Source organism: Carcharodon carcharias, chromosome 1 (assembly GCF_017639515.1).
Source record: "Carcharodon carcharias isolate sCarCar2 chromosome 1, sCarCar2.pri, whole genome shotgun sequence".
In the NCBI taxonomy this organism is placed as follows: Eukaryota; Metazoa; Chordata; class Chondrichthyes; order Lamniformes; family Lamnidae; genus Carcharodon; species Carcharodon carcharias.
Window position 1 is genome coordinate 71395826 of NC_054467.1, and position 27124 is coordinate 71422949.

The following is a 27124-nucleotide window of genomic DNA, read 5'->3' on the forward strand; positions in this document are numbered from 1 at the left end:
ATATTCACCTGGAATGATCATGGCACATGGTCTTACCCACAATAAGAGGTTGTGGTGGAAGAATTAATCCAGGCTGGTTTCTTGGTTAAAGCTGGTTTATTTCCAAGATATATATATATATATATATATATATATGTAACTGTGACTGCACTTCAAAAATAATTCTATGAAGCATTTGGAGATGTTTCTCAGACACAAGATGCTTCTATAAATGTAATTGTTTTAAAGTACTCACCATTGCAGTTACTTATTCTATTTCCCTTTTTTGCAGGTGAACAAATAAATATTGTGTACTTCTTGCATTCAGGGAATAAATCTATGTATATTAAGGTATGATTTTCTAAAATATTTTTATAATGGTGATAGTCTGGTTTTATTTATTATTCAAGCTGTAGTTTATAATGTGGATCCATATTGGCAGGAATGCCCAGTTAGAATTGCGAAGATAGACTTTATTTTGAGTTTGGTTTTGTAGAAGAGTGTGCTTTGGAAAACGGAAGCCCAGTTGTATTTTGTAACAACTCCTGTTTGCTGCTATATACGAAATATTTGTTACTATCTGAATATCTTAACAATGGTTAATCACTTTCTAAAAATTTCAACTCTCTAATGATGTGGTATTACACCATATAACAGTTTTGATGGTTAGCTTCTAAGTTTTTAGATAATTCTGATCGTACATTTGTCCGCTTGCTATACTGACGGTACCTATCATGTACAAACTTCTATGTTGACATGGTTTTGCTAATCCTTCACAGAATATTCATTATCTGTCAAGAGGAGGCACAATTACTGTTGAATTTAAGCCAATACAGCTGGAAACATCTGTGAACAATTTAACGAAAGTTGCTTCTATTATTTGCAAAGGTAGGTAATTTAATACTTAAGCATTTAATAAAATGGTGACTAAATGTGAATCTTATTATTAGTATGGCAAATCAGTGTAATTTCTAGTGTTTACTGGGGCTAAGGATGATTGTGGTTATTTTGAGCTTAATGCCAAAGATCCATTATATCAAAGCACAACTCTCATGACTTAAAGGTTGTCATAACCTCTCTAAAGTGCTATTTAACACACACCACGTTTTGTAATGTGTTGGTTCAAACCTTTTTGATATGTTTTATTGCAACTAAGCTGCGGGTTCTTTATACATGTAGGATATAAACATTGGATACTGTAAAAGAATACTCACTTTATTTTTCAGCAACTACTATGATTGATGATGTGGAAAATTGTTCAGGTGAAGCGATGTATGTAGTAAAAGGCAGCTTAGCGCTGAAAGCATCTCCTGCACTGCAACGAACAAAAGGGTGAGTTCACTGAGCAAATGTGGAGTGATTTTTGTAATGTATGGTTAGAATTTGAAACATAATTTAATGTGTACATTTTTTAAATTCAATAGCTTGCTTTATGGTTTTGTAGAACATATAACATTTTTTTACAGTGACTCTAACTTTAGGTTCATGGTTGTTTTCTGTATCATTCCTTAGGATGCAAGGTTAATCTGGTAGTAATATTATTGAAATTTTTTGGGGCGGTATGGGGAAGGTGTGAAAGGAGTTGGATGTATGGCCAATTGTATACTTCCCTCTGAAAATCCCTGTAAACAAGGGATTTTGGGAATCTTCGTAGGATATCTCACCCTCCCCCTTTACAAAAGTTTGAAAATCAAGACCAAGTTTTCTGAAAAGAATCCAAATGTGTATGCATTGATTAATTGAATTATTTATTTTTCTTTACTCTGCCTTCAATTTTATTATCTTCTACAGACTTGGGAATGCTGATTTCCATAGTCATTTCCCAATATGATATGCAGAATTTCCTGTACATAGTTCCTGTTCAAGAACTTAAAAAAGGCCACTTGTATTCATACAGCTCCTCCAACACAGTAACATGTTCCAAGGTGCTTCACAGGAGCTTTATAAAACAAAGCTTGCCACCAACCTGTATAAGGAAATATTAGGGCAGATGACAAAGCTTGGTCAAAAGTAGATTTTAAGGAGCGTCTTAAAGGAGGAAAGAAAGGCAGAGGGATTCAGGAAGGGAATTTCAGAGCTTAGGGCCTTGGCAGTGGTGGAATAATTAAAATTGGGGTGTTAAAGCAGCCAGAATTTGAGAAGCGCAGATAACTTAGAAGGTTATGGGTTGGAGGAGATTATAGAGAAGCGGCCCTGGAGGGATCCAGAAACAAGGATGAGAATTTTAAAATTGAGGCATCGCTTAACTGGGAGCCAGTGTAAGTCAGTGAGCACAGGGATATTGGATAAGTGGGACTTGGTGTGAATTAGGAAATGGACTTTGGTTGGCCTCAAATTTATTCAGGGCAGAATGTAGGAGACTGGCGAAGAGTGTGTTGAAATAGTCAAGCCAAGAGGTAATGAAGGCATCGATGAGCATTTCAGCAGCAGACCAACTGAGGTGAGGCCAGAGTCAGGTGTTGTTGAGGTGGAGATAGTTGCTCCAAAGTAAATGACCAGTGGGGGAGTAAGAAAGGGTCAATACTGCTGGAGTAGTGCAAAGTAATACATTTTCTTCATTGTGATGTTTCACAACCCAGTCAAAGTTAGAAGTCCAGCCATCACAGGAAGAGTTTATTTAACAAAATTCACTTTTATTTTTCCCTTGGAGTATTTCTCTGGTGGATTTTCCCAAATGCTACCAATTAAACTGATTAAAGGAGTATATTTCTAAAGTTTGTGAAATAAAATGTGTTTGTTATTGCGCATAAATTCTCGATTTCAAGTTAACTAGTGGGTTTGAGCAATTTTTGTGCCAGTATTCTTGAGTATGCTTAACCATGGCAACTTGTATTTATATAGTGCCTTTAATGTAGTAAAACATCCCAAGGTGCTTCACAGGAGCATAATCAGATGAAAAATTGTCACTGAGATAGTAGAAGAGGCTTGGTCTTGAGGTAGGTTTTAAGGAGCATCTTAAAGAAAGACATAAATGGAGTGATTTAGGGAGACAGATGCTGTCCATATTGTAAATTTCAGGCCATTCAGGGGCATGAAATTTCTAAAATTGGAATTGTTTCAATATTGCACATATAAAACAGTCCATTTGTAATCCTGCTGATATTGAATATAGAGCTACAAAAATTTCTAGCCAGATCCTAGTGGTTCAGATTTTGTCTTTACTTTGTCTGGAGGTAAAGGCCCTAGTTATTTTGTTTTATAAAGCTCCTGTGAAGCATCTTTGGACCTTCATTACATTAAAGGTGCTTTATAAATTTATGTTGTTCTTGTCATTGCTGGAGAGAGGTTGCAGAAGGGGTTCACTAAAGTTATAGCCCAGATGAGAGGTTTGTATTATCAACAAAGTTTACAGGAATTAGAGCTATTCTCATTAAAACAGTGAAATTTAAAAGATCTGACACACATATTTAATGTTCTGTGAGGTAAATAGGGGAAAACGCAAACTATTTCCACCAGTTGACAATTGGGTAACTAGAGGGCATAAATTAAATGTTAATTTAATTAATTTAATTTAATTTAATTAAAGGTATTGGAAGAACGATTTAAGAGTCAGAGGGTGGTTACTACATCGTGGGGGGGAGAATTTTCTCCCTGTCGGGTGGGCCGGTCGGGAATGGGCGTGGGCGGGCATGGAGCTGATCGCCGCCTGTGTTTAGGCTGCGTGCTGCCATTTTACGTGGGTGCGCAAATTAATACTCGCTCAGCGCTACTTGTGAGGGAGGAGGGAGAGTCGGAGCCTGTGCACTGTCGTGCATACGTGCGAAAGAATGCAGAAATTGCCTTGGAGATTAACTTCAGTTTAAAAGTTGGGGGAAAAAAATTGTTCAGACATGTCCCCTCATGTGACAGTGCCTCATGAGCTGGGACATGTTTATGAAATTTCATAATTTTTATTTAATTTATAAAATGCTCATGAAACCTCATCCCTCCTGTGGATGAGGTTTCATGAAAAATTGCGAAGGCCGCCTGGGCTCTTTGCCTGCTCAGCAACCTTAAGGTTGGGCGGGCAGCTTTCTCAATAGGGTTATTTGGTTTATAAATGACCTTTACGGGCTTTTGACAGTTTGGCGGGTGCACAGCCGACTCCGCTGCGCGCTCGCAGAACGAAAGATTGGAATGACGCGCAATGACATTGGGACGCGCGCCCACTGTCACCGTGTGTCATTTTACGTGTCGGCGTGCAGGGACCGCCCCGGCATGCCGAACAGAAAATGCTGGCTGGAATGTTTTTCCAGAAACCTTGGCAGAAGCAGAATACTTAATCCAGTTCAATAGGAAAGTAGATAAATATTTGAAAGTTAGAGAATGGGATTAATTGGATAGTTTAATAGAGCTGGGACAGTTCTGATGTGTCAAGTGACCTCACCCTGCGGTGTAAGATTCTATCCTGGTATTCACTGTATCTTTCTCTCATACAGAAACCTTCAACATGATTCTTCAAGCTCGTTTCAAGTCAAGTCACGGCACGGATCAGAATTTTGGACAGTCTGGTTTACAAATTACTTCGAGTTCAAAGTCTTGATAAGAAATGTTTATGTACCTGAAGAAGCAGCACACTTGTTGACAGTAAAGTTGTTTTAATTTTCTGATTTCTCTATAAACTTGTGAAGATACCAAAAGAAATTTGATATGTCGGTAGTTGTATTGTTCTTCAGAATAGGATCACCTAAACAGTGGTGCTGAGCAGATGTGCTGTTTAAATTACTGTATTTTGAACTTACAACTTGCTGTTTGTAGAATGTTGCTGTGATTCAAGTGCATTCAAGAGAAAGGATTCAGAGGATTGGGTGTATACCTTTTTGCTCGGCACATTCCTTGCACCCAAATGGTGAGGCGCAAGACTCCCTCATTATTGGAGCAAAAGCAAAATTCTGTGGATGCTGGAAATCTGAAATAAAACAGGATATGCTCAAAATACTCAGCAGATCTAGCAGCATCTGTGGAGAGAGAAGCGGAGTTAATGTTTCAGGTTGATGACCTTTTGTCGGAACTAGAAAAAGTTAAACGTGCAGCAGATTTTAAGGCAAGGGGTGGGGACGACAGGCAAGTGAAGGTCTATGAAGGCAGGAGGGGTCGAATAACAAAAAGGATGATGGCGCAAGGCAAAATGAGGTGGTACTGGGGCAAGCATGCAACAAAACAAGACTAGATCAGGTATAAATGGGAAAAGCAGAACCATCATCAACAATTGCCATCCAAAAACAAAAAATACACAAAGACAAAAAGAAAATGGGGTTATGATCTGAAATTACTGAACTCAAGTTTGAGTCCGGGAGGCTGTAAAGTGTCTAATCGAAAGATGAAGTACTGTTTCTCAAGCTTGCACTGAGCTTCATTGGAACAGTATCAGAGACAGAGGCCAGAGTGGGAGCAAGGTGGAGAATTAGAATGGCAGGTGACCAATAGCTTACTCTGGCAGACTGAAGAGAGATGCCCAGCAAGGTAACCTTTAATCTACATTTGGTCTCCCTAATTTAGAGGAGACCACATTGTAAACAGTGAAAACAATATGATAAATTAAATACAAAACAAAAACAGAATTACCTGGAAAAACTCAGCAGGTCTGGCAGCATCGGCGGAGAAGAAAAGAGTTGACGTTTCGAGTCCTCATGACCCTTCGACAGAACTGTTCTGTCGAAGGGTCATGAGGACTCGAAACGTCAACTCTTTTCTTCTCCGCCGATGCTGCCAGACCTGCTGAGTTTTTCCAGGTAATTCTGTTTTTGTTTTGGATTTCCAGCATCCGCAGTTTTTTTGTTTTTATCTCTATGATAAATTAAATCCCTGTTTCATCTGGAAGGAATGCTTAGGGCCTTGGACAATGAGAAGGTTGGAGACATAGAGAAGGTGTTGCATCTCCTCTGTTTACATGAGGAAGTGCCATGCGAAGGGGAGAAGTTGTTGGAGGTGATTGAAGAGTGGACTAGGGTGCCCCAGAAGGAACTGTCCCTACGGAATGTTGATAAGGGAGGGGAAGATGTGTCTGGTGGTGGCATCATGCAGGAGGTGGTAGATTAGGATCCTTTTGAATGTGGAGGCTGGTGGGACAGAAGGTCCCTTTATTCCTTGGTTAGGAGGAGCACTTCTCCTACGATCTCCAAAATGAAGAGTTACTCGACTTTCTGTTTGCACCTATCAAGGGTTTCCTAAGCCTGGAATCCCTGTAGCATTGCCTCAGGGAAATCATCTTGGAGAGTGGGCCTCAAACAAGCGTTGCACTCTTTTTTTGTACTGGGAAAGATCTTAATTGTTTAGGATTGTGTAAAGGAGACAAAGAACATACATTTCTTTGCCCTTGCCTAATAATGGCAGGAGTGTACATCTGATCAGAAATCTGCGTACACATCTTGCTTGTCATATTGTGGCCTTCGTAGTCCAAGTACTGACAAAAGTACAGGTACTGCGTGGGACAATTTCTAGGATAGATTATTAAGGAAAGCTTTTTTAGAAATTCTTTTAAAAACGAGCCCATGGAGCTGCTTCATTGGAAAATAAAGTCACCAAAGCAATATTCAAGGTAATATCAGGCTAGTGGTGCGAAATATAAATTGGTTGCAGACAAACTCACCAGTGTTTAATATTTTTCAGATTCTAAATTTTACTGGTCCAGTGACCCTCAAACCAGGTTGCTGGCATATCTTGTCACTACAGTTTAAAGCTGGGAAAACACCTATAACTTTAAATACGCATCTGCTGATCGTAATTGGGTCAGGATTAACGCTTGAGCTACCATTGCACCTCTGCTCGATTCACATGCAGGTATGTTTTCAATTTTTGAGCATCTATAAATCACTTAATCAGAATTGCAACTTGTCTCATCTTAAAGGTTATATATTTATTATATAAAAATTTTTGTACAAGATTTTTAAATGTAAATCAGCAAAGCTATTCATTTAAGTTGATCCTGAAAAGTAGCACAGCTATACTTAATATTTTTGCATTTAGCATTTTGCTCAAAGCCCGCCATTCAAATTCTTTATTGTTGTGGTATACTTGGATATAAAAATAATCCCAGACTCTAATCTCCTACAAAAATGACTGGCCACACACACATCCAGTTCTTTGAGATTGGATCAATAGCACAAAACTGCTAAATTGGCAAGTGCGCTCAAATGTCATAGCCTGGCTGATTTTAGAAATTAAAAAATTGTCACACGCTGTGAGCTATATTCTTCAGAAAAGAAACTGAGGTATTGTTGAGAGTGGAGGGATCTTTACAGCTAACTGCTCAGGTATCCAGTGAAGCTTGATACGGACTTTGAATGTCTACATTGGAATATGTTCTATGCTCTAGTGCCAACATCCCTCTCAATGAATAAAGTCATCCTTTAATGTTAGAAAATAGGGTTTGATGATAAATGTCGAGGGGTAAAATGTGTAGTACAAGAGGCATCTGTGCAAAACTGTTGTTACAAGTCTGTTTTTAAAAATGTATTTTTATTTTGAGTACATGTTTGAATATCTGAGTATATTTGTTAGAACATGCACATCTAGAAGAAGTGCTGCTACAGCATTTTACAGGACTAAAGCACTAAAACATAAGGTGTTGCTCAAGAAGAAGAAAATTGCCTGGGTATGAATTTAGCAGTACAGGCAAGAGATGGCAATTCCTGTTTTCAGTTTTAACTGCTTAAACTTTAGTAGTGGAGAAGATTGAACTGCAGTCATAATAAACTCAAAACATTGGGAAATTGAATGAACTACATCAGAACTGTTAATTTAGCAGCAATTGGAAGAGAACAAAAGAAAACATAAACATTTAAGTTCAGTAATCCAGTGCTCACAGAATTGAGCAATCTAGTGTCCTGATCAGAGAGACCTATGAGAATGCAACGGATTTCAACCCACACTCCACATGATCTGGGATCGTGGAGGTGTTGAATATATCTTTGTGGGTGTGCATGATTTATTTAGATCCCCCTCCCCTTGCCCCATCAACTGTCCTTTATCACAGACAATTTTCCTGCTCAATTAATGCTAATCTTCATGCATCACTTTTCTGCAAGTGCTATTTGAAGCTCTAAGTTTATTTACTTTGGATATGTCATTTGGCATCAGTGATTAACATTACATTGTATTTTTTATATTTATTTTTGGAAAGGAGCTTGCATGTTATCTCAGGATACCCCAAAGCACTTCACAGCCAATGAATTATTTTTTGTAGTGTATTCACTGTTATGTAGACAAACATAGCTAATTTTCACATAGTGAGGTCCCACAGACAGCCAAAGATATAAATAATGATTAAACTGTTTTGTTGTTATTGGTTGGGAGATAAGTATTGGCCAAACTTTGCTGCTTTTCTTAACCTAGCCCTATGGATCTTTTAGGTTTACTTGAACAGGCAAAAAAGATCTCTGCCAAAAGATGGCACCCCAGATAGTGCAGCATTTTGCTCAGTACTAAACTGAAATTTAATCCTTTGCCCAAATCTGGGAACTGGAGAGTCCACAACCCTCTGACTCAAGTAAAAAGAAAGACTTACACTTACACAGTGCCTTTCACAGTCTCAGAACATCCAAAAACACTTAAAGTCCATGAAGTACTTTTGAAGTGTAGTCACTGTTTTAACATAGGAAGTGTGGCAGCTAATTTGGGCACTACAAGTTCACATGAACAGCCATATGATAATGACCAGATAATCCGTTTTAGTGGTATTAATCGAGGGATATTGGCCGGACACCAGGAATAACTCCCCTGCTGTACTTCAAAACAGTGCCATGGGATCTTTTGTGCCTACCTGAGAAGGCAGATGGGGCCTTAGTTCTATGCCTCATCCAAAAGGCCCTGCCTCCAACAGTGCAACCCTAGTTGCCCTGGAGTGCTAACCCTTGATTTTTGTGCTCAGGTCCTGGAGTGGGAGTTGAACCCATGACCTACCAACTTGGGAGTTAGTGCTACCAACTGAGTCACAATTAACACCAAGATGTGATGCTGCCACTGAGCCAGGCTGTTGGAAAGTTGATTTCCCTTGAGTATACTGTGCTTTGTGTCTGAAGCATCACTGTAACAATTTGGAAATCCTGCCTTTTGTTGCCTTTTCCTAATGTAGATTATTCCCCTACCTGATTAATGTATTGGGGCATGAGGTCTCTTACAGGTTAATAAGTAAGTTGTTAGCTACCCTCACTGAATCCTCTAATTAATGTTGTTGAAAAAACACGAGAAGTGAAATCATTAAACACTGCTTTTAAAATATTTTTAGGAAGGCTATATTTTTTACCTTTTTCTCAGTATACAATCTGCTAAAATAATTTTGTTTTTTGTGAACAGGGAAATGTGTATTCTAATTCAGTTCTGCAGTGTGGTGTATACTGTTATCTGGGGGCAAAAGGTAAGAACAGAATGATGCACATATTTCAATTGTAAATTTATATTGATTTTCAGGGATGCATGGGGTGGGTGTGGAATCTGCATAAATCAATGACCTGGTTGTTGACAAATGTCCATCTTGTTGGACTGTTCAGCCATACAATATTACTCCCTCTCTCGCTCTTTTGTTCAAACCAGCAGAGTTATTGACAGATCAGATCATATTTATTTTTTTTGGATCTGCCGGCAGGCTGCTGTCTTCTAGTTGTTGATCCTCCAACTCCAGGCAAATAGCACATTGAAGCAGTGGCAATTTGCTGTTGCAGTTTACTTTCAGCTGTTCAGTCAGTTTGGATGTTCTGCTGACAGGTTACCGTAAATGCTGCCTTGACTTAACAATGAAATTCAATGTTTCTCCTAAGTCAGGAGGCAACTTTAAGTCAAGAGCCAATGGACCACAACTGCCTGAAATACGATTGGTCCTGGAAAAGTTGTGGAATCAGGAGATTCAGACACTCACCGTTTCCTGAACCCATTTGCAGATGCAAGACAAAACGTTATGCAAAGATTTATTTATTTATCATTTATTTTCTTAAGCTGACTTTGACATTTGTGATTTTATGACATGAGCTTTAGTGAGCTTTCCTTCAAAAATCAGTGCATATTTGGACTGTGTTTTTCATATCTAAAAAAACATCAAAGCATTGTTTCTGTGCGGAATTAATTTAGTAGAACTAAATGAATCTGAACCTTAGCTAGGAGGGTCAACCAGCATGCATTCTCCACAAGTTTAGGCAGCACCTCTTCCACTGTCTGTATACTTATTGGTTTGGTTAGGTGATGAGTAGTCACCTTGAGTAAAGTTCAAAATAACACTATATGCTTCAGATTTAGGAAATAATGCTTCAAGATGATAGACATTTTTAAAAAGTTTGTGCTGTTAGCTGTTAAAACGTTGCATGATGTACATTGGTTTGGACACCTGTAATCTTTCTCCCTTGTAAATAGGGCACAATATTTCATTTCGCCAGAAATGCTGAAGCACAATTACTACTTTACAAGAAACCTCAGTTCTGCAAGCAACATTCAACTTTTCTCTGGTAGTTTCAGGCATGATGCTCTGTTTCTTAAATTATGTCTTTCAGCTGCTGTGCACTGGCATGATAGTCTTTCTCTGGAATCCTCACCCTGGAAGGTAGATTCTGAGCTAGGTTTGGATTTACGACACAAGTGGCAGCAGATGAGAGAGAAAGGAGTGAACAGGTAAAACCGAGAGGTGGACACTGCAAAACTGTCAGCGTTCATTGTTATCACTCCTCTGAGACCGACAGCAATTTCTGGAGTCTGCTCATATACAGTCAATCAGGGAAATCCAAAAGTTGCTGTTAATGGTTCTGTGTTACCCTGCAGGGTATGCTGTTGAAATTCTAGAGACGCAGTCAATTAGAACTCATTGAACTGGTGTGAACTCACCCTTTTACGCTATTGATCTCGCTGTAAAAACCTTTGAAAAAGTTGCACCTTGTTGAATGAAGTGTAATCTGGTTTATAGTGGCGTGCTACAATCATAATTACTCTTAATAGCCTCACTGTACCTGAAAAACTAATTGGTATTTATTCACCACCTTCTCAACAATTAGGGATCCCATGACCAACCCATGAACAAATAAAGGAATTGCCACTATAATTCACATTTTTTTCTAAAGAAAGTTTGATATTTCTGCTTCTACCTTAATCCCATACGTATGTCCCGTGCATTAATTTCGTTCTCTGTAAAATGTAGTTTAAAGGTGAAAAAAACAGTGCATTTTACTTCCTCATTTGCTGTTTGTGAGAATACTACACCATGGCTGCATACCCTGCTTAATGACAGTTTTGTTGCTGGATACTTGGAGATCCCCTTGATTTGGCACCAGATCAAACTGATGTCAAGAAAGGAGAAATCCATGCCATGGAGATTGCTAGATCAGCTTTCTTTGAGGTCAGCAGCAAGCACTGCCATTTTTTCGCTAACTGCAAAATCCAAGCTGATAAACAATGTATACCTGAGAGTGATATAGTACAGTAATTCAGATGTTGGGTTTGGATGACCTTATTCTTATAATTTATGACCGCTGTCCCAACCCCAAGATTAGAATTACACTTCAACTTACTTCATAGCTTCTGTTGCTATTATAAGCTATAACATTTGTTTTTCTGTACAAAGGGTGTAATTATTCAGTTTCATTGAAAGATCAGCCACTTCTGAGAGTACAGTGAAATCCACTGTAGAGATTTAAGTGTTCTGTAATGTCACTGGTGAGATAAAACAGTTCAGAAATTTGAAATGGAAACTGCAAATACGAACTGAGGGATTTTTAAATCATTAGTGTGCACCTAATTGTATTTTTAATTTTAGGTGCTATGAAGAATATGTTACTGTAAAGTGAGTAATGGGGTGTTTGCAGGTAGCTGACTGTCCATTTTATTTTTGTTCGTGGGATCTGGGCTTCGTTGGCAAAGCCAGCATTTCTTGCCCTTCTCCAATTGCCTTGGTAGTAGGGCCAGTTAGCTCAGTTGTTTGGAGTGTGGTTAATAATAACACTGAGGATGTGGGTTCTATCCCTGTACTGACTGAACTAGTTCTTGGGGCTTACCTCTTCTACTTGTGCTATTGTGATATCGTAGCATCATTGACCTATGATTACCACCCTCAAACAATGAAGATGCTACATGACGAGGTAGAGAGAGATAATTGTCTTTGGGGAGATGTGATGAGCTGCCACCTTGAACTGCTGCAGTCCTTGTGGTTGTAGGTACATCCATGGTGCTGTTAGGATTGGAGTTCCAGGATTTTGACCCAATGACAATGTCTCTTGGAGGAGAACTTGCAGATGTTGGTGTTGCCATGTGTATGCTGCCCTCGTTCTAGATGTTAGAGGTCAAGAGTTTGGAAGGTGCTGCCAAAGGAACCTTGGGGAAGTGCTGCAGTGCATCTTGTAGATGGTACACACTGCTGCCGCTGTGCCTATGTGGTGGAGGGAATGAATGTTTAAGGCATTAGATGAGGTGCCAATGAAGTTGGATTTTGTTGAAAGTCCTGAGTGTTGTTGAAGCTGTACTCTCTAGGGAAATGGAGAATATTCCATTGCACTTTTGGCTTGTGTCTTGTAGGATAGTGGACAGGCTTTGGAGAATCATGAGGTGAGTTGATTGCAGCAGAATTCCTAGCCTCTGACCTGCTCTTGTAGCTACAGTATTTATATGGCTGGTCCTGTTAAGTTTCTGGCCAATGGCAACCCCCCTACAGGATGTTCATGGGGGAATCAGCAACAGTAATGCAGTTGAATGTAAAGGAAGGTGGTTGCATTCTCTCTTGTTGGAGATGATCGTTGTGTGTTACTTGCCACTTATAGTCTAAGACTGAATGTTGTCCATATCTTGCTGCAAATGGAAATAGATTGTTTCAGTATGTGAGGAATTATAAATGGACTGAGAGCTGTGCAATTATCAGTGAACATCCTCACTTCTGACCTTATGATGGAGGGAAGACCATTGAATAGGCTGAAGATGGTTGAGCCTAGGACATTACCCTGAGGAACTCCTGCAGCAATGTCTTAGGGCTGAGATGACTGGCATCCAACAACCGCAAGCATCTTTCTTTCTGTTAGGTATAACTCCCAACTAGTGGAAAGTATTCCCTGAATCCCAATGACATCAATTTTTTTAGGGCTCCTTGATTCCACACTTGATGAAATGCTCCCTTGATGTCACTCTCACTTCACCTCTGAAATTCGGTTCTTTTGTGCATGTTTAGATCAATGCTGTAATAAGGCCTGGAGCTGAGTGACCCTGGCAGAACTTAAACTGACGGTTGACCATGTTATTGCTGCATAAATGCCACTTGATAGCACTGTCGATAATACCTTCCATCACTTTGCTGATGGTTGAGCATAGATTGATGGCTGATATTTGGCCGGATTGGATTTGCCCTGCTTTTTGTGGACAGGGCACACCTGGGTGGGTAGATGCCAGACTTGTAACTATGCTGGAACATTTTGGCTAGGTGCATAGTTAGTTCTGGAGCATAAGTCTTCAGCATTACAGATGGAATGTTGTCAGGGCTCATTCCCTTTGCTGTAAGCAGAGCCTTCAGTCTTTTCTTGATATCATATGGAGTGAATCAAATTGGCTGTGATGGTGGGGACATTTACTTGGCACTTCTGGCGGAAATGGTTGAAAATGCTTCAGTCTTTTGCATTGATGTGCTTGGCTCCCCATCATTGAAGATGGAGCTGCCTCCCCCTCCTCCTCAAGGTAGTAGTTTAATTGCCTCCCGCCATTCATGACTGGATGGACTGAAGAAATTTGATTGTGGGATTGCTCAGTTCTGTCCATAATATGATGTTTCTGCTCTTTTGCCCGCTTGAAGTTCTGTGTTGTAGCTTCAGTGGGTTGGCACCTCAATTTTAGATATGCTTGGTGTCACTGCTAGAACATTTTCTATGACATATTCAGTTTACAGACAGCCCATAAATTAATGACCCCATCTCGGAAGGTGTATTTTAAACAAAAGTCAAATAAACTGGAAAAACAAATGTGGATATTTTAGTGGAATAGCATTAGTGTGAGATATTTATAGTTGATTTGGTTTGGTGAATGTGAATCACCTGTAAATGACAAATATATACCTACAACACATGGACTGCATTGGTTCAAGAAGGCAGCTCACTGCAACCTTCTCGACAGCAATTAGGGATAAATGCTGCCCTAGTGAGTGACGTCCACATCCCATGAATGCTTTAAAAAGATTGTAAGTTTTATGGAGTGAGTTAAAAATCAAAGTAATTGAAGAAAGGTTTCCTAGATTTTGTTTTTACTTTGGGATCCATTTGATTGTATGCATTGATCTGAATTCAAACCTGTTCCCAAAAAATAAAAATTTATCCCTCTCTTTAAAAGAGCATTTCAAATACCTCCGAATTGACTTATTTTCAGTTAAGCACCACCACCACCTGCTGGCTGAGTTGTGGGACTGCTTCTCCAGCTCTGCATTTACCAGAGTGTTTTACTTTTGCTTATTAAGCTTACTAATTTATATCTGAATCTCAGTGTGTCATTCCTAAACAAAGGTTGTTTAGGGATTCTGTCCATTTTTCCATACAACCAAAAAGCAATCATCATGATCACGTATACCAGCTGAGATTGGGATTTGCAATTTCTGTTTTAATCAGATATTTACTTCCTGGAAATTGGAGATTTCATTGCCAAAAGCTTGATTTTCTTTTGTATATTTGTGGTTATTTAACCCAATTCTGATTGCTGCTCTCCAACTCACTATGTACACAAGACACATTTGAGATATGACAATACAGGCATTGAATGCAATACCAATGAGTTGATCGGAGTTTTTGTTTGTTTGTGGGATGTGAGCATTTCTGGCAAAGCCAGCATTTATTGCCTATTCCTGGCTGTGTAGTGTCGGTACACCCATAGTGCTGTTAGGAAGAGTCCCAGGTTTTGACCCAGCGACAGTGAAGGAGCAGTAACATAATTTCAAGACAGAATAATGTGTGGCTCAGAGGGGAGCTTTTGCATGTGGTGGTATTCCTCTGCATCTGCTGCCCTTGTTCTTCTAAGTGGTAGAGGTTGCAGGTTTAGAAAGGAGCCTTGGCGACTTGTTGCAGTGCATCTTGTATATGGTACACACTGCTTCTACTATTTGCTAGTAGTGGAGAGGAGCGAATGTTAAAGGAGGTATATGGGCTACTGATCAGGCTGCTTTGCCTTGGATGGTGTTTGCTTCTTGATTGTTGTTGGAGCCGCTTTGATTCAGGCAAGTAGAGAGATTTCCATCTAGATTGGTGCTTTCGGTGTTGTTACATTGTATAATTTCAGTTCCTAACTTTGAGGCTTTGTAGTTGAAGTCTACCCAATGCATGGATTCTGGATTTAACAGACAAATTTATTGAACTGCTTTTATATTATAACTCAAATTCTGGGAACCCCATGTTTGTGAGACAACGCTAGGAATTTAAGCTGGTAAATTGGATTTTAAGGACTGGCTGACAAACTTGTTGACTCTGCCTATTGTCAATGGATTTATTAAAATAAGTGCTGGACTCGTGAATCTGAATCAAAGAACAATATAAAAACAGTTTCAAGGCCTGGTTCTATAATATTATTCTAGTCAATGTGTTTTTTTTTGTGCTGTGAAATCTAGCTTATTTTTTGCTTGTTTCCACAGCACTTAAGTAGCAAAACCAACCACACTTAGGTATGCAGTAGTTTCAGAAGTCAGGTTTTGCAAGTAGTCAAGGGATGTACTGGCCAAACCCTAATTTGGACAATGGCAGCCTTTAACCTTTAGTGATCATTTTTATTACTATTGGAGGTGCCACTACTCTCCTAGCCAGTATCCCAATTTGCGCTCATCAAAAACTCTGCTGTCCATATCCTAACTTGCATCAGACCTGTTCACTCATCGCTCCCATGTTGGCTCCTGACCTGGCAATGCCTCGATTTTAGAATTCTCATTCTTACTTTCAGATCCCTCAAAATCTAATCTCCAGCCTTAAAACCCTCCAAGGTATCTGTGCTCCACCAATTTTAGCTTGTTATACATTCCCAGTTTTAATCGCTCCACCATTGGCAGCTATCTAGGCCCTGAGCTTTGGTGAACCCCCTCTAAATCTTGTGCATTCCCTACACTCCTTTAATGCACTTGTTTAATACCTACCACCTTGACCAACCTTTTGGTCATCTGCCATGATATTTCCTTGTGTGGCTTGGTGTCAATTTTTGTCTAATTACATTTCTGTGCTTTGAGACAGCTTACCACTACATCAAAGGTGCTATATGAATGCAAGTTGTTGGCACTGGCAAAATCCATCTGTTTAAATGTTTGTGCTTCTCTAATGCAATTGCTCCACTAAATTATGAGTGAGAGAAGTTAGGCATGTGCAGGGTTTTTTTTGTTCTTTCAGTTGGTGGTTTCCATGTGAGGCGTTGGTGATGGCGGCAGGCAGACCACCCACCTGAAGTCATCATTATGAGGTCTGGGCCTCATTTGAATTTGATTGACATTTGGCCAATGCAATGGCAGCAGGGGCGGGCAGCCTACTGCTTAGAGGCCAGGATCTCCTGCGGGTCGTCTGCTCATTATTTAAAGTGTAAATGTGCCTTTTCAAGGGAAGCTGCGTTCAATTGTGGACTTTTTATTCTGTCTGAACTGAGTAATAGAGGTGAAGAATGAGTTAGTGAAGAGCAGCTCAATCTATCGTGGTATTGGTTAATGTGATGAGCCAGCGGAGGGACCCTTCCCATCTGATGGCACGAGATCACTCAAGTAAAATATGCACCAAGCATATAAGGAGTTTACAGACAACGTCAACACCACAGCATCGTCTTCAGGCACTGGATATGGGCTGCAAATGCCTCAGGTACCTGTCTATAACCACAAGGGTAAATACATGTTTTAATGTTTCTACTCCTCTGTATGACACCTATCTATAGCATAAGACATAGGAGCAGAAGTAGGCCATTCGGCCCACCCAGTCTGCTCCACCATTCAGCGAGATCATGGCTGATCTGATAATCCTCAACTCCACTTTTCTGCCTTTTCCCCATAACCCTTGATTCCCTTGTTGATTAAAAATCTGTCTATCTCAACCTTGAATATACTTAATGACCCAGCCTCTACAGCCCTCTGTTTTAAAGAATTCCACAAATTCACCACCCTCTGAGAGAAGAAATTCCTCCTCATCTCTTGTTTTAAATGGGTGCCCCCTCACTCTGAGACTGTGCCCTCTGGTCCTAGACTCTCCCACAAAGGGAAACACCCTCTCAGCATCTACCCTGTCAAGCCCATTAAGAATCTTATGTTTCAATAAGGTCACCTCTCATTCTCCTAAACTCCAGTGAGTACAGGCTCAACCTACTCAATCTCTCCTCATAAGAAAATCCCTCCATACCCAGGATCAACCTAGTGAACCTTCTCTGGACTGCCTCTAATGCCAGTGTATCTTTCTTTAGATAAGGGAACCAAAACTCTTCGCAGTATTCTAGGTGTGGTCTAACTAGTTCCTTGTACACCTCTGCCTACTTCTGCCCCTGTGCTTTACATTTCTCTCCCCCAAACCATATGCTTCTTCACAAATCCTGGGAAGATACCGCATCAACACCTTATTCCAAATATGCGCACCTATTGTTTGCTGTATTTACAACAGTAGTTACAATGTGGTTGACTCTTAAATGTCCTCCAAACAAGGGCAATTAGAGATGGGCAATAAATGCAGGTCGAGCCAGTGACGACCACATCCCATGAATTAAAAAAAAGGTATCAACAGCTTTCTGTTCTAATTGGGTAGAAAATGTTGAACCCTACATTCTGGTGATTTATGTTCATATTTCAAAGACTAACTGCTTTCTTTCAAATGACCAGCTCTGCATCCTGCTCAAAGCAATTAATTCTCAGCTTGCAGACTATTATGAAAAAGCCCTACAATTGCATGTTCCTTCTCGGTAGCCTTTCATCGACTACTTGGGTTAATGCTTGCTCTGCAACTCGTTTTTTTCTCTTTTTCTCTCTCCCCCTCCCCCCCTCTCTTTTTTTTCTCTCTTTCTTTGTCTCTCTCTTTCTTTGTCTCTCTCTTTCTTTGTCTCTCTCTCTCTCTCTCTTTCTTTGTCTCTCTCTCTCTCTCTTTCTTTGTCTCTCTCTCTCACTTTCTTTGTCTGTCTCCCTCTCTTTCTTTGTCTCTCTCTTTCTTTGTCTCTCTCTTTCTTTGTCTCTCTTTCTTTGTCTCTCTCTTTCTTTGTCTCTCTCTTTCTTTGTCTCTCTCTTTCTTTGTCTCTGTCTCTCTTTGTCTCTGTCTCTCTCTTTGTCTCTGTCTCTCTCTTTGTCTCTGTCTCTCTCTTTGTCTCTGTCTCTCTCTTTGTCTCTGTCTCTCTCTTTGTCTCTGTCTCTCTCTCTCTTTGTCTCTCTCTCTCTCTTTGTCTCTCTCCCTCTCTTTGTCTCTCTCTCTCTTTCTTTGTCTCTCTCTCTCTTTCTTTGTCTCTCTCTCTCTTTCTTTGTCTCTCTCTCTCTTTCTTTGTCTCTCTCTCTCTCTTTCTTTGTCTCTCTCTCTCTCTTTCTTTGTCTCTCTTTCTTTGTCTCTCTCTTTCTTTGTCTCTCTCTCTCTTTCTTTGTCTCTCTCTCTCTTTCTTTGTCTCTCTCTCTCTGTCTCTCTCTCTTTCTTTTTCTCTCTCTCTCCCTCCCCCTCCCCGGTCTGTGTTCCCGTCTGTATCTCTTTCCATGTCCCAGTCACCCGCTCCCTAATTCTGTTCTCTCCTCTCCCACTCTGTCTCCCTCCTTCCTCATGCTGTCCCCCTCTCTCTCACTCTGTTCCCCTCCCCTGCTTGTGCTCTCTCTCTCTTTCTCTCTGTGTCCCCTCCACCCTCTCTATCACTCTGTCCCATCCTCCCTCTCACTCTGTTGCGCACCCCCTTCCTCTCGTTCTCTGCCAGCACCCCCACCCTCTCTCACTCTGTTGCCCCCTTTCGCCCTCCCTCCCATTGTCCCCCTCATCCCCCCCCGTCCCTCTCATCCTCTCTCCCTCTCACTCTGTTCCCCACTCCTCTCTCACTCTCACTCTCTCACTCTGTGCCTCTCTGTCTCTCTCTGTCTCTCACTCTGCCCCTCCCACTCCTCTCTCACTCTGTCTTCCACTCCTCTCTCACTCTGTGTTTGTGTGTGTGTGTGTTGTGTGTGTGTGTGTGTGTGTGTCTCTCACATTCTGCCCCCTCATTCCTCCCTCTCTCCCACACTGTGTTATACCTTCAGGTTGGCACCTCACTTTTAGGTCCTGCTGGCATACTATTCCACGCTCCTCATTTATCCATAGTTGACCCCTGGCTTAATTCTAATAGTAGGGTGAAGGATATGCTGGGACATGAAGTTAGGTTGTGGTTGAATGTAATTCTGCTGCTACTGATGACTCATAGTGCCTCCTGGATGCCCTGTTTTGAGCTGCTAGATTTGTTCTGAATCTGTCACATTTAACACTGTAGTTAATGTCTCACAACATGATGGAACATGTCCTCACTGTGAAGACAGAACTTTTATTACCACAAGGACTATGTGATAGTACTGTACACCATGCTGTGTATTTTATCATGTATAGATGCATCTGCAATAGGTAGATTAGTGAAGATGAGGTCAAGTAAGTTTTTTTTCCTTCATGGTGGCTCTTTGACCACTGGCCACAAGCCAAGTCTGGCAACTGTGTCCCTGCTTGGTCACTAACAATGCTGCTGAGCCACTCTTGCTGATGGACATTGAAGTCCCCCATCCAGAGTACATTCTGTGACCTTGCTAACCTCAGAGCTTCATCATAGTGATGTTCAACATGAGGGAATACCAATTCATCGGTTAAAAGGGATTGTGGGTGGTAATCAGAAAGAAGTTTCCTTGCCCATGTTTGACGTGCTGTCATGGAATTCCATGGGAATGGAGTCTAAGTTGAAGACTTCTCTGGATGGTCTGCAGTAGCATATGACATACTCAGGAATGGAGATGGAGGTGTCTAAGAAGATATTGGCTGAAGGAATGGTTCTTTGAGTATGCCTGTGACAGGCTGTTACTTAATTAGTCTGTGGGAAAGCTCTCCCAATTTTGGCACACATCCTCATGTTAGTGTGGAGGTCTCTGGAGTTGACCGTGCTGGGTGTGCCTTTGTTGTGTCTGCTGCAAACGTCGATGGTTTGTCTGGTTTTATTGTAGTTTTTTGTAGTGTTTTTGAAACAGCTAGGCCATTTCAGAGGGCACTTAAGAATCAACCACGTTGCTGTGGGTCTGGAATCGCTTACAGACCAGCCCATGTAAGGACAGCAGGTTTCCTTCTCAAAAACGACATTAGTGAGCCAGATGGGTTTTTAAACCCTGGTAGTTCCATGATTCAAGATTACTGATAACTTTATTCCAGAATTTTATTTAATATCCCCAGCATGGTGGGATTTGAAGTCTTTTTTTTTGGATCATTGTACAGGCCTCTGGATTACTAGTCCAGTTACATAAACGCTATGCCACCATACCCACTGTAGCATTATCCCCATCCCTTTGAGATAAGGATTAACATTTATTACTTTTAGTACCTGCACTCTGGTTTTTACAGATTTGTATACTTGGACACCCAAATCCCTTTGCTCTTCCACAATTCCTAGTCTCTCACCATTAAGAAAATATTCTAAATTGCCTTTCTTTAATCTTCAGCCTGCACATGCTCATTAAGTATCGATATCCAGAAGTTGCTATCAGTGATTTTATGCTTGCCATAGGGTACACTGTTGGAAGCTCAAACTGCAACCAAATAGAAATCACTGAACTGACGAGAACTTGCACTTTTATATCCTAGTCTTGCCCTAAAAATCCTTGAAAAGGTTATGCCTTGTTGAATAAGATGTAACTAGTTTTTAATGGCATACTATATTGTTAGTTACTGCTGATCCTAGAAAACTAATTTTATATTTTTGTCAATTTCTGCATTATATATTTCATATTTTTAATTTCTTAAAGTTTAATATTTCAGCTTCTAACTTGATCCCCTGTGTATGCCCCAATAATTTGTTTTGCTTGTTGAAAGTTGTATTTTAAAATTGAAGAACAGTTGGCGAATTTTGCTCCCTGGTTTGCTGTCTGTGAGAATACTGCAGTGTGGTTGGCTGCAGCCCCTGCTTGATGATATCCCTGTTGCTGGATGCCTTGTGATCTCCTTGACTTGGCAACAGATTCACACTGACTTGGCAAGGGGGAAGTTCCCATCACAGATGACTCAATCTTTTTGGGCAACTTTCTGAGGTCAGCAGCAAGTGCCATCACTTCATCGCTGACCTTAAAATCTGGGCCATGGTGAAAAACTGAGACCTCTGCATATGAGGAGCGCCATGCAGTGACCTTTCCATGGACAATCCTTTTTATGTTTTTGGTGTATCATTGAAAGTGAGTTTGCATATTTTGGTCACAGTTGTTCCATAAGCAGAACATCTGGAGTGATAGGTAAATTTAAATTTGAAATGTAACCTAGGTAAGCAGACACTAAGGTTATGATTTGGGTGGCACTTGAAATTCTACTTAACAAAGTTAGAACATATGAAGCAAGAAAAGACATTTAAATCCATCTGACTCACTTGTTCTAGCAGCTGTTATACAACTTGATTGGCTATGGTATGTGATTCATTTTCTGACAAACTGATTTCAATTCGTAAAATTAAGATGGAACTGAAAGCTTGACTATATATATATATATATATATATATATATATATAATTTTGCATTGTATATAGCAATGTGTCACTTTAGTTTTTTTAAATCACTTGACTAACTGATAATTTGGGAATCAAAATATTTCAGATATGTTTTGATAATAGTATTGTACATTTCATTTGCTGATAGGTTAATTTCATTTTGTTTAAATTTCAGCATTTTGACTCATTTTAGTAGCATAAATTAGCTGTACTTCATATTAGTATATCTCAGGATTTTTACTAAAATTACAATCTTGAAATAGAGGGATACATTGCTATATGTGATATTGCATTTTAGCAGCTTTTGTATCTATTTCATTGTGTATATATGATTCAGTATATGATTTACCTTATACATTTTGATTCTTTCAATATCTTTGCTCATGCAATTCACTGAGCATAGTTAACAAATTCTGAAAAATTAAACTAGCTTTTCCTAAATCTTATTAATACTGTGATTCTCCCTTCTGTTACTTGGAAGGGGAGAAACAGAAATAACAGAAGTGCCTGCAATTCCTGCATCATGTGGAAACTTCATGACACTTGAGATGTCCAAGGTGACTGTGCGCAGGAAATGCTCCCAGCTGCTTGGGCTGCAGCTTAGGTTTCTGAGCTTCAAGAGCTGGAATTGATGCAGGGCATCCGGAGGCTGAAAATTTTCTGGATCTTGTGTTCCAGGAGCTGGTCACTCCACAGTCACAGAGAGCTCAAGCGTCTGGCAGATTAGGAAGAGACAGGAATCCTAGGGGAGTGTGATGTTCACTAACTGATTTTCAGTATTAAATAGCAGTGAGGGTGACAACTCCTTGAAGCAGTGCTGATTGCAGCATGGCACCATGGAGCAAAGGACTACAGAGGGATATAGTGATGTGAAGGAGTTCCATTGTTATAGGAAATCCAGTAGCCAAGGGCAGAAAGGCATTTTTGCAGCTGCCAGCATGACTCCTGTAGAGTGTGTTGCCTCCCTGGTGAAGGACATTACTGAGAGGCTGCAGAACATTTTGAAGTGGGAGAAGGGGAACAGCCAGAAATCATTTTCCATTTGGAAACCAATGATATAGGGAGAGAAATGTTTAAGGTCTTCAGAGTTTCAGGAACTAGGGAGGTAATTACAAAGCAGGACCTCAAGTTAGTAATCTCTGGATTACTCCCAGGGCTGCATACTAGTGAACATAGAAATAGTAGGATGATACAGGTTTCCACAAGTTTGGAGACATGATGCAGAAGAGGGCTTCAGATTCCTGGGTAATTGGGACCTGTTCTGGAGCAGGAGAGAACTGTTCATGATGGACAGTTTGCATCTCAGCAGGTTAGCTACTGTTGTGACAGAGTGTTTAAACTCATTTGACAAAGATGGGAACCAGGATAAAGCATTTGAGAAGGGAAATAAGATGCACAGAGGATCAGGAGACAGGAATAGCAGGAGAATAGAAAATAGTTCAGAAATAGAACAGCTGTCAAATGGGAGGTCTAAGATGGGCTTGGAGTGCATGTGCATAAATACATGATGCGTGGTAAATAAGGTTGGTGAACTGCAGTGACAATAATAAACCTGGGAAAGATTGAGAACTTAATATTCCTGGTTGCAAAGTATTCAGGAAAGATAGGGAAGGGGAAAAGGAGGATGGTGGTTGCAGCATTGATCAAATAAAGCCCTGGAAAGGGATGATATAATTGAAAATTCAGAAAATCTATTTGGTTAGAATTACCAAACAATAGATTAACTACTGCGCTACTGGATGTATACAGTAGGCTGCCAAATAGTGAGAAGACGACAAAGAAGTCATTTTACAGGCAAGTTACGGAGATAGGCTAGAACTATAGAGTAGTGATCCTAATATAGGCTGGGATAGTAACTCCGTAAAGGGCAAAGAAGAGGAATTCCTGAGATGTGTACAGGAGAACCTTTTTGAGTTGTATTTCTAGCCAAACGATGAAGGATCTAGTTCTGGGGAATGAAGAGGAGCACAATTGAGTCGGAGAATGTGGGGACCTGTAATCATAACATTTAGAATTGTTATGGAAAAGGACAAGGAACAATTAAGTGTAAAAATAACTAACTGGAGGAGGGCTAATTTCAGTGAGTTAGAAAGGGATCTGTCTGGCTTTATTGGAATTACAGATTGGTAAACAAAACAGTAATAGTACAATGGGAAGCCTTTCGAGAGGAGGTTGTCTCTATTAGAACTTTCTCATGAAGTGGGAAATGAAGGACATCCAAAGTTACTAAAGATGGAGATTAAAATGAAGCAGAAAAAGGAGGGTTATAACAAATATATAGTTGATGTTACATTAAGAAACTAGAATAAATATAGAAAGTACAGAGGAGATTTTAAAAAGGAAATAAGAGGGCAAAAGAAAAAGTACATGAGAACAAACTAGCGACTAGCATAAAAGTGAACCCAAGAGTTTTTTTGAATGTATTAAGAGTAAAAGTGTAGTCCAAGGAAGAGTGGGGCTAATGAGGGAACAAAACGGAGACCATCTTGTGGAGACAGAAAGCCTGGCTGAGGTACTTAATGAGCACTTTGCATCTATCTTGACTAGAGAAGAGGATTCTGCCAATGTACTTATAAAAGGAGGGTATAGTAGCGATATTGGATAAGATTTAAAAAAAAAAGAGGATAGTTGGCAGTCCTCAAAAGTAGATAAATTACTTGGTCCAGATGGGATTTATCCTAGGTTATGAAGGGAAGTAAGGATGGATATTGCAGAGACTCTGCCTGCAACCTTCCAGTCCTCTTCAGAAGAGGGAGAGGAATAATTTTCAAGAGAGAACTAGATAAATACTTGAAGGGAAAAATTTAAAATTTACCAGGCTATGGGGTGGGGGAAACTAATTGGATAATACTTTCAAAGAGTTACAAGGGATCATATGGCCACATTCTGTGCTGTATCATTTATATTCTAACTCGTAGATTGTTTATTTCCTTTTGAAACAGGCAGAGAATGATAGATGAAGATTCTGGCCTGGGGCAGACAATCCCACAATCGTTTTCATCTGACTTTATTTGGCCACGTTTAACTCCTGACTTCTTAATGAGCTTCAGTGCTACTGCTTCCCACAACACAACGGTAAGTCACCCTTAAAAAGCATGTTGAAACATGCTTTTAAAGGAAATACTTGATTGTACTGATTGCTAGAATGTGTTAAATAGACTTTTTGTGTATTTCTGATTTTGACTTAAAATTACTTTCAGACAGATACAAATGGATTACCATTGTCTCATATTTTGCAGATGGACTCTTACCAGTTTTATCCATTTAAAATTAAATCAGAAGTGTGTCATGATTAACTTTATTTTTTATACCATAAGTATATTTTTAAAAAATTGTTTTTACCATTCAACAATGTGCACTGGTATCATTAAAATTGAATTAATGTAGACAGCTGAAATAGCAAGAACATTGAAGTCGTCCTGGGTTACTCTCTCAATCAGTGTGTTCGGTCACTCCTTCTTCTTTCTCGTTATCTGCTTATCTATCTAGTCAATGCCATATGTCTGTAGTATTCAGAGTATCAGTTACCTTTCCTCTGATTGGTAAAGTGTGTAGATTTATTTGTTTCCAACTTTCTGTACTTCAAAAAATATCTCTGCCATCAGTTTGCAGCAAAAAATATCATATGAATTACTCCTTGCAAAGCATTCTTTATATCCCTGAAAATAAACTTCTCAAATATAATTAAAAGTGCGCCAATTCACAAAACATTACTCTTACACTTTTCTTCCTTCCTCCCCCAACGTGCCAAATCAACAACCTTAACCTTATACACACCCACCTCTTCTAGCAGACAGAATTATATCCGCCCTCACTGCAACCAATGCCCAGCCTATCTAAAGATGTCTTGTGGAAAATATGCAAATCAGATCAAAGACATGTGCAGGCTGAAGAGCAGCCCCACACCCATGATAATATTGCAGCTGTAGCTGCTGCCTCCTGCTCTGACACCTAACCTCTTGTCTCTAGTCCCGGGCAGACCCTGGAATTATTAGTAATTTTCAGAGTTGTTCATTTCTATGTATCCTTCCCTCCAAACTAAAATTCCTGTTCTCGCATTTAAGTCCTTTCATAGCTTCACCTCTCCCCTATGTCTGTAATTTCCTTCACCACTACAAGCCCAGCATCCCTCCCACCCACCACCTGACATTATGTCCAGAATGTCTCTTTTTAAACCTTCTCCTCCTCCTTTAAGACCCATTTTATTTGACCTATTGACAAAACCTAGTTCACTCCTCTTGATAGCCCCTCCTTTCACGCAATAATCCATATTTCCTTGATAATCTTCTGTAAAGTGTTTCGGGACATTTTTCAATGCTAAAAGCATAATATAAAAATATGTTGTTGTTTAAAAGCAGCTAAGCAGATATATATCTCCTCTGTGAGCCAGTGACCTACCCATCGCGAGCTCATGAACCTAGACCAACTCTTGGGCTACTAAGTGAGCCAGACCACGCACTACCAACAAAAATCTGATGTAACCCATTGCAGCATCTTTTCCCATTTCTCCCAACAAACCTGACCAGGCATGACCACAGCGCGGTCAATAAACATTCCTCTTAATGTGTGGTGATATATAATAAAGCATGCCCCATTACATTTAGCTGCAAGCATTGAAAAATATGTATTCTAAATCATGATTTTTACAGAACCCATGTTAAGGGATACAGTTTGTATTCTAAATATTTGGATTCCTAGATTTAAATTTCTAAATTTAGGTTTGGCAGATTTCAATAAAATGAGACAAGCTGTCCACAGTAAACTGGACTATTCTGTTAATGACTAGAGCTATAATAGATCAATGGGAAGTATTTTAAAAAGTAATTTAACATGATGCAGAACCAACTTATACCCCTAAAGGGCAAGAGCTCTATTTGCAAAAAGAAAATAAGCCACGGATGACTGAAGAGATATAAATAAAAGAAAAAAAATACAAAAAAAGCAGTTGTTTGCTTTCCATCTGGTCACCAGGTTCAGTGCTATTTTTTGCAAAGGGTGACAAAACAGATAACTTTAAAAAAAATGAGAATGTAAAGGAACTTGCAAGGAATATCAAAATCACCCCAGTGTAGAATTAGCAAAAAGAAGGTGGTTAGGGAGCAAAAGGGGCTGCTTAAAAATTGCCAACAGTAATATTACCAGTGAAAATCTATCAAAGAAATGACAGGCGTAATGAATAATTACTTTGCATCAGTATTTACCATGGAGGAAGAGGATAGCATAACTGACATACTAAGGAAACTAATACTGAATCAGGGATGGGGCCTTACTAAAAATTAAAGTAAGTAAAATGACAGTAATGAAGAAAATCATGGCACTAAAGAGTGACAGATCCAGAGGAGATAGGGTTTTCAAGGATGAAGTTGAGAACATTGTGGATGTCTCAACGACAATCTTCTAAACTGTACTTGATTCAGGACCTGCTCCTTTAAATTGGAGAACTGTGCATGGCTGCTATTTAAGAAAGGTGATAGAGAGAAACCAGCAAATTACTGAACGCTTAGTCTAATATGTGTTGTCATGATATGACTAGCGCCTATAGTGACTGAACACCCTGAACATTTTCAGCTGATTG

At 39.8% G+C, this 27124-nt stretch overlaps 1 protein-coding gene across 2 annotated transcripts in view; it reads left to right on the top strand.

Moving 5' to 3' along the window:
* tmem131l (transmembrane 131 like) overlaps positions 1 to 27124 on the top strand; it is a 177923-nt gene that overhangs the window by 97327 nt on the left and 53472 nt on the right. For both annotated transcript variants that reach the window (XM_041193310.1, XM_041193320.1), the window contains exons 10-17: positions 272 to 330; positions 759 to 867; positions 1206 to 1311; positions 4398 to 4545; positions 6568 to 6738; positions 9253 to 9313; positions 10437 to 10554; positions 24492 to 24624. In XM_041193310.1, the coding sequence (XP_041049244.1) occupies positions 272 to 330; positions 759 to 867; positions 1206 to 1311; positions 4398 to 4545; positions 6568 to 6738; positions 9253 to 9313; positions 10437 to 10554; positions 24492 to 24624 (905 nt within the window). The remainder of the gene's footprint in view (positions 1 to 271; positions 331 to 758; positions 868 to 1205; positions 1312 to 4397; positions 4546 to 6567; positions 6739 to 9252; positions 9314 to 10436; positions 10555 to 24491; positions 24625 to 27124) is intronic.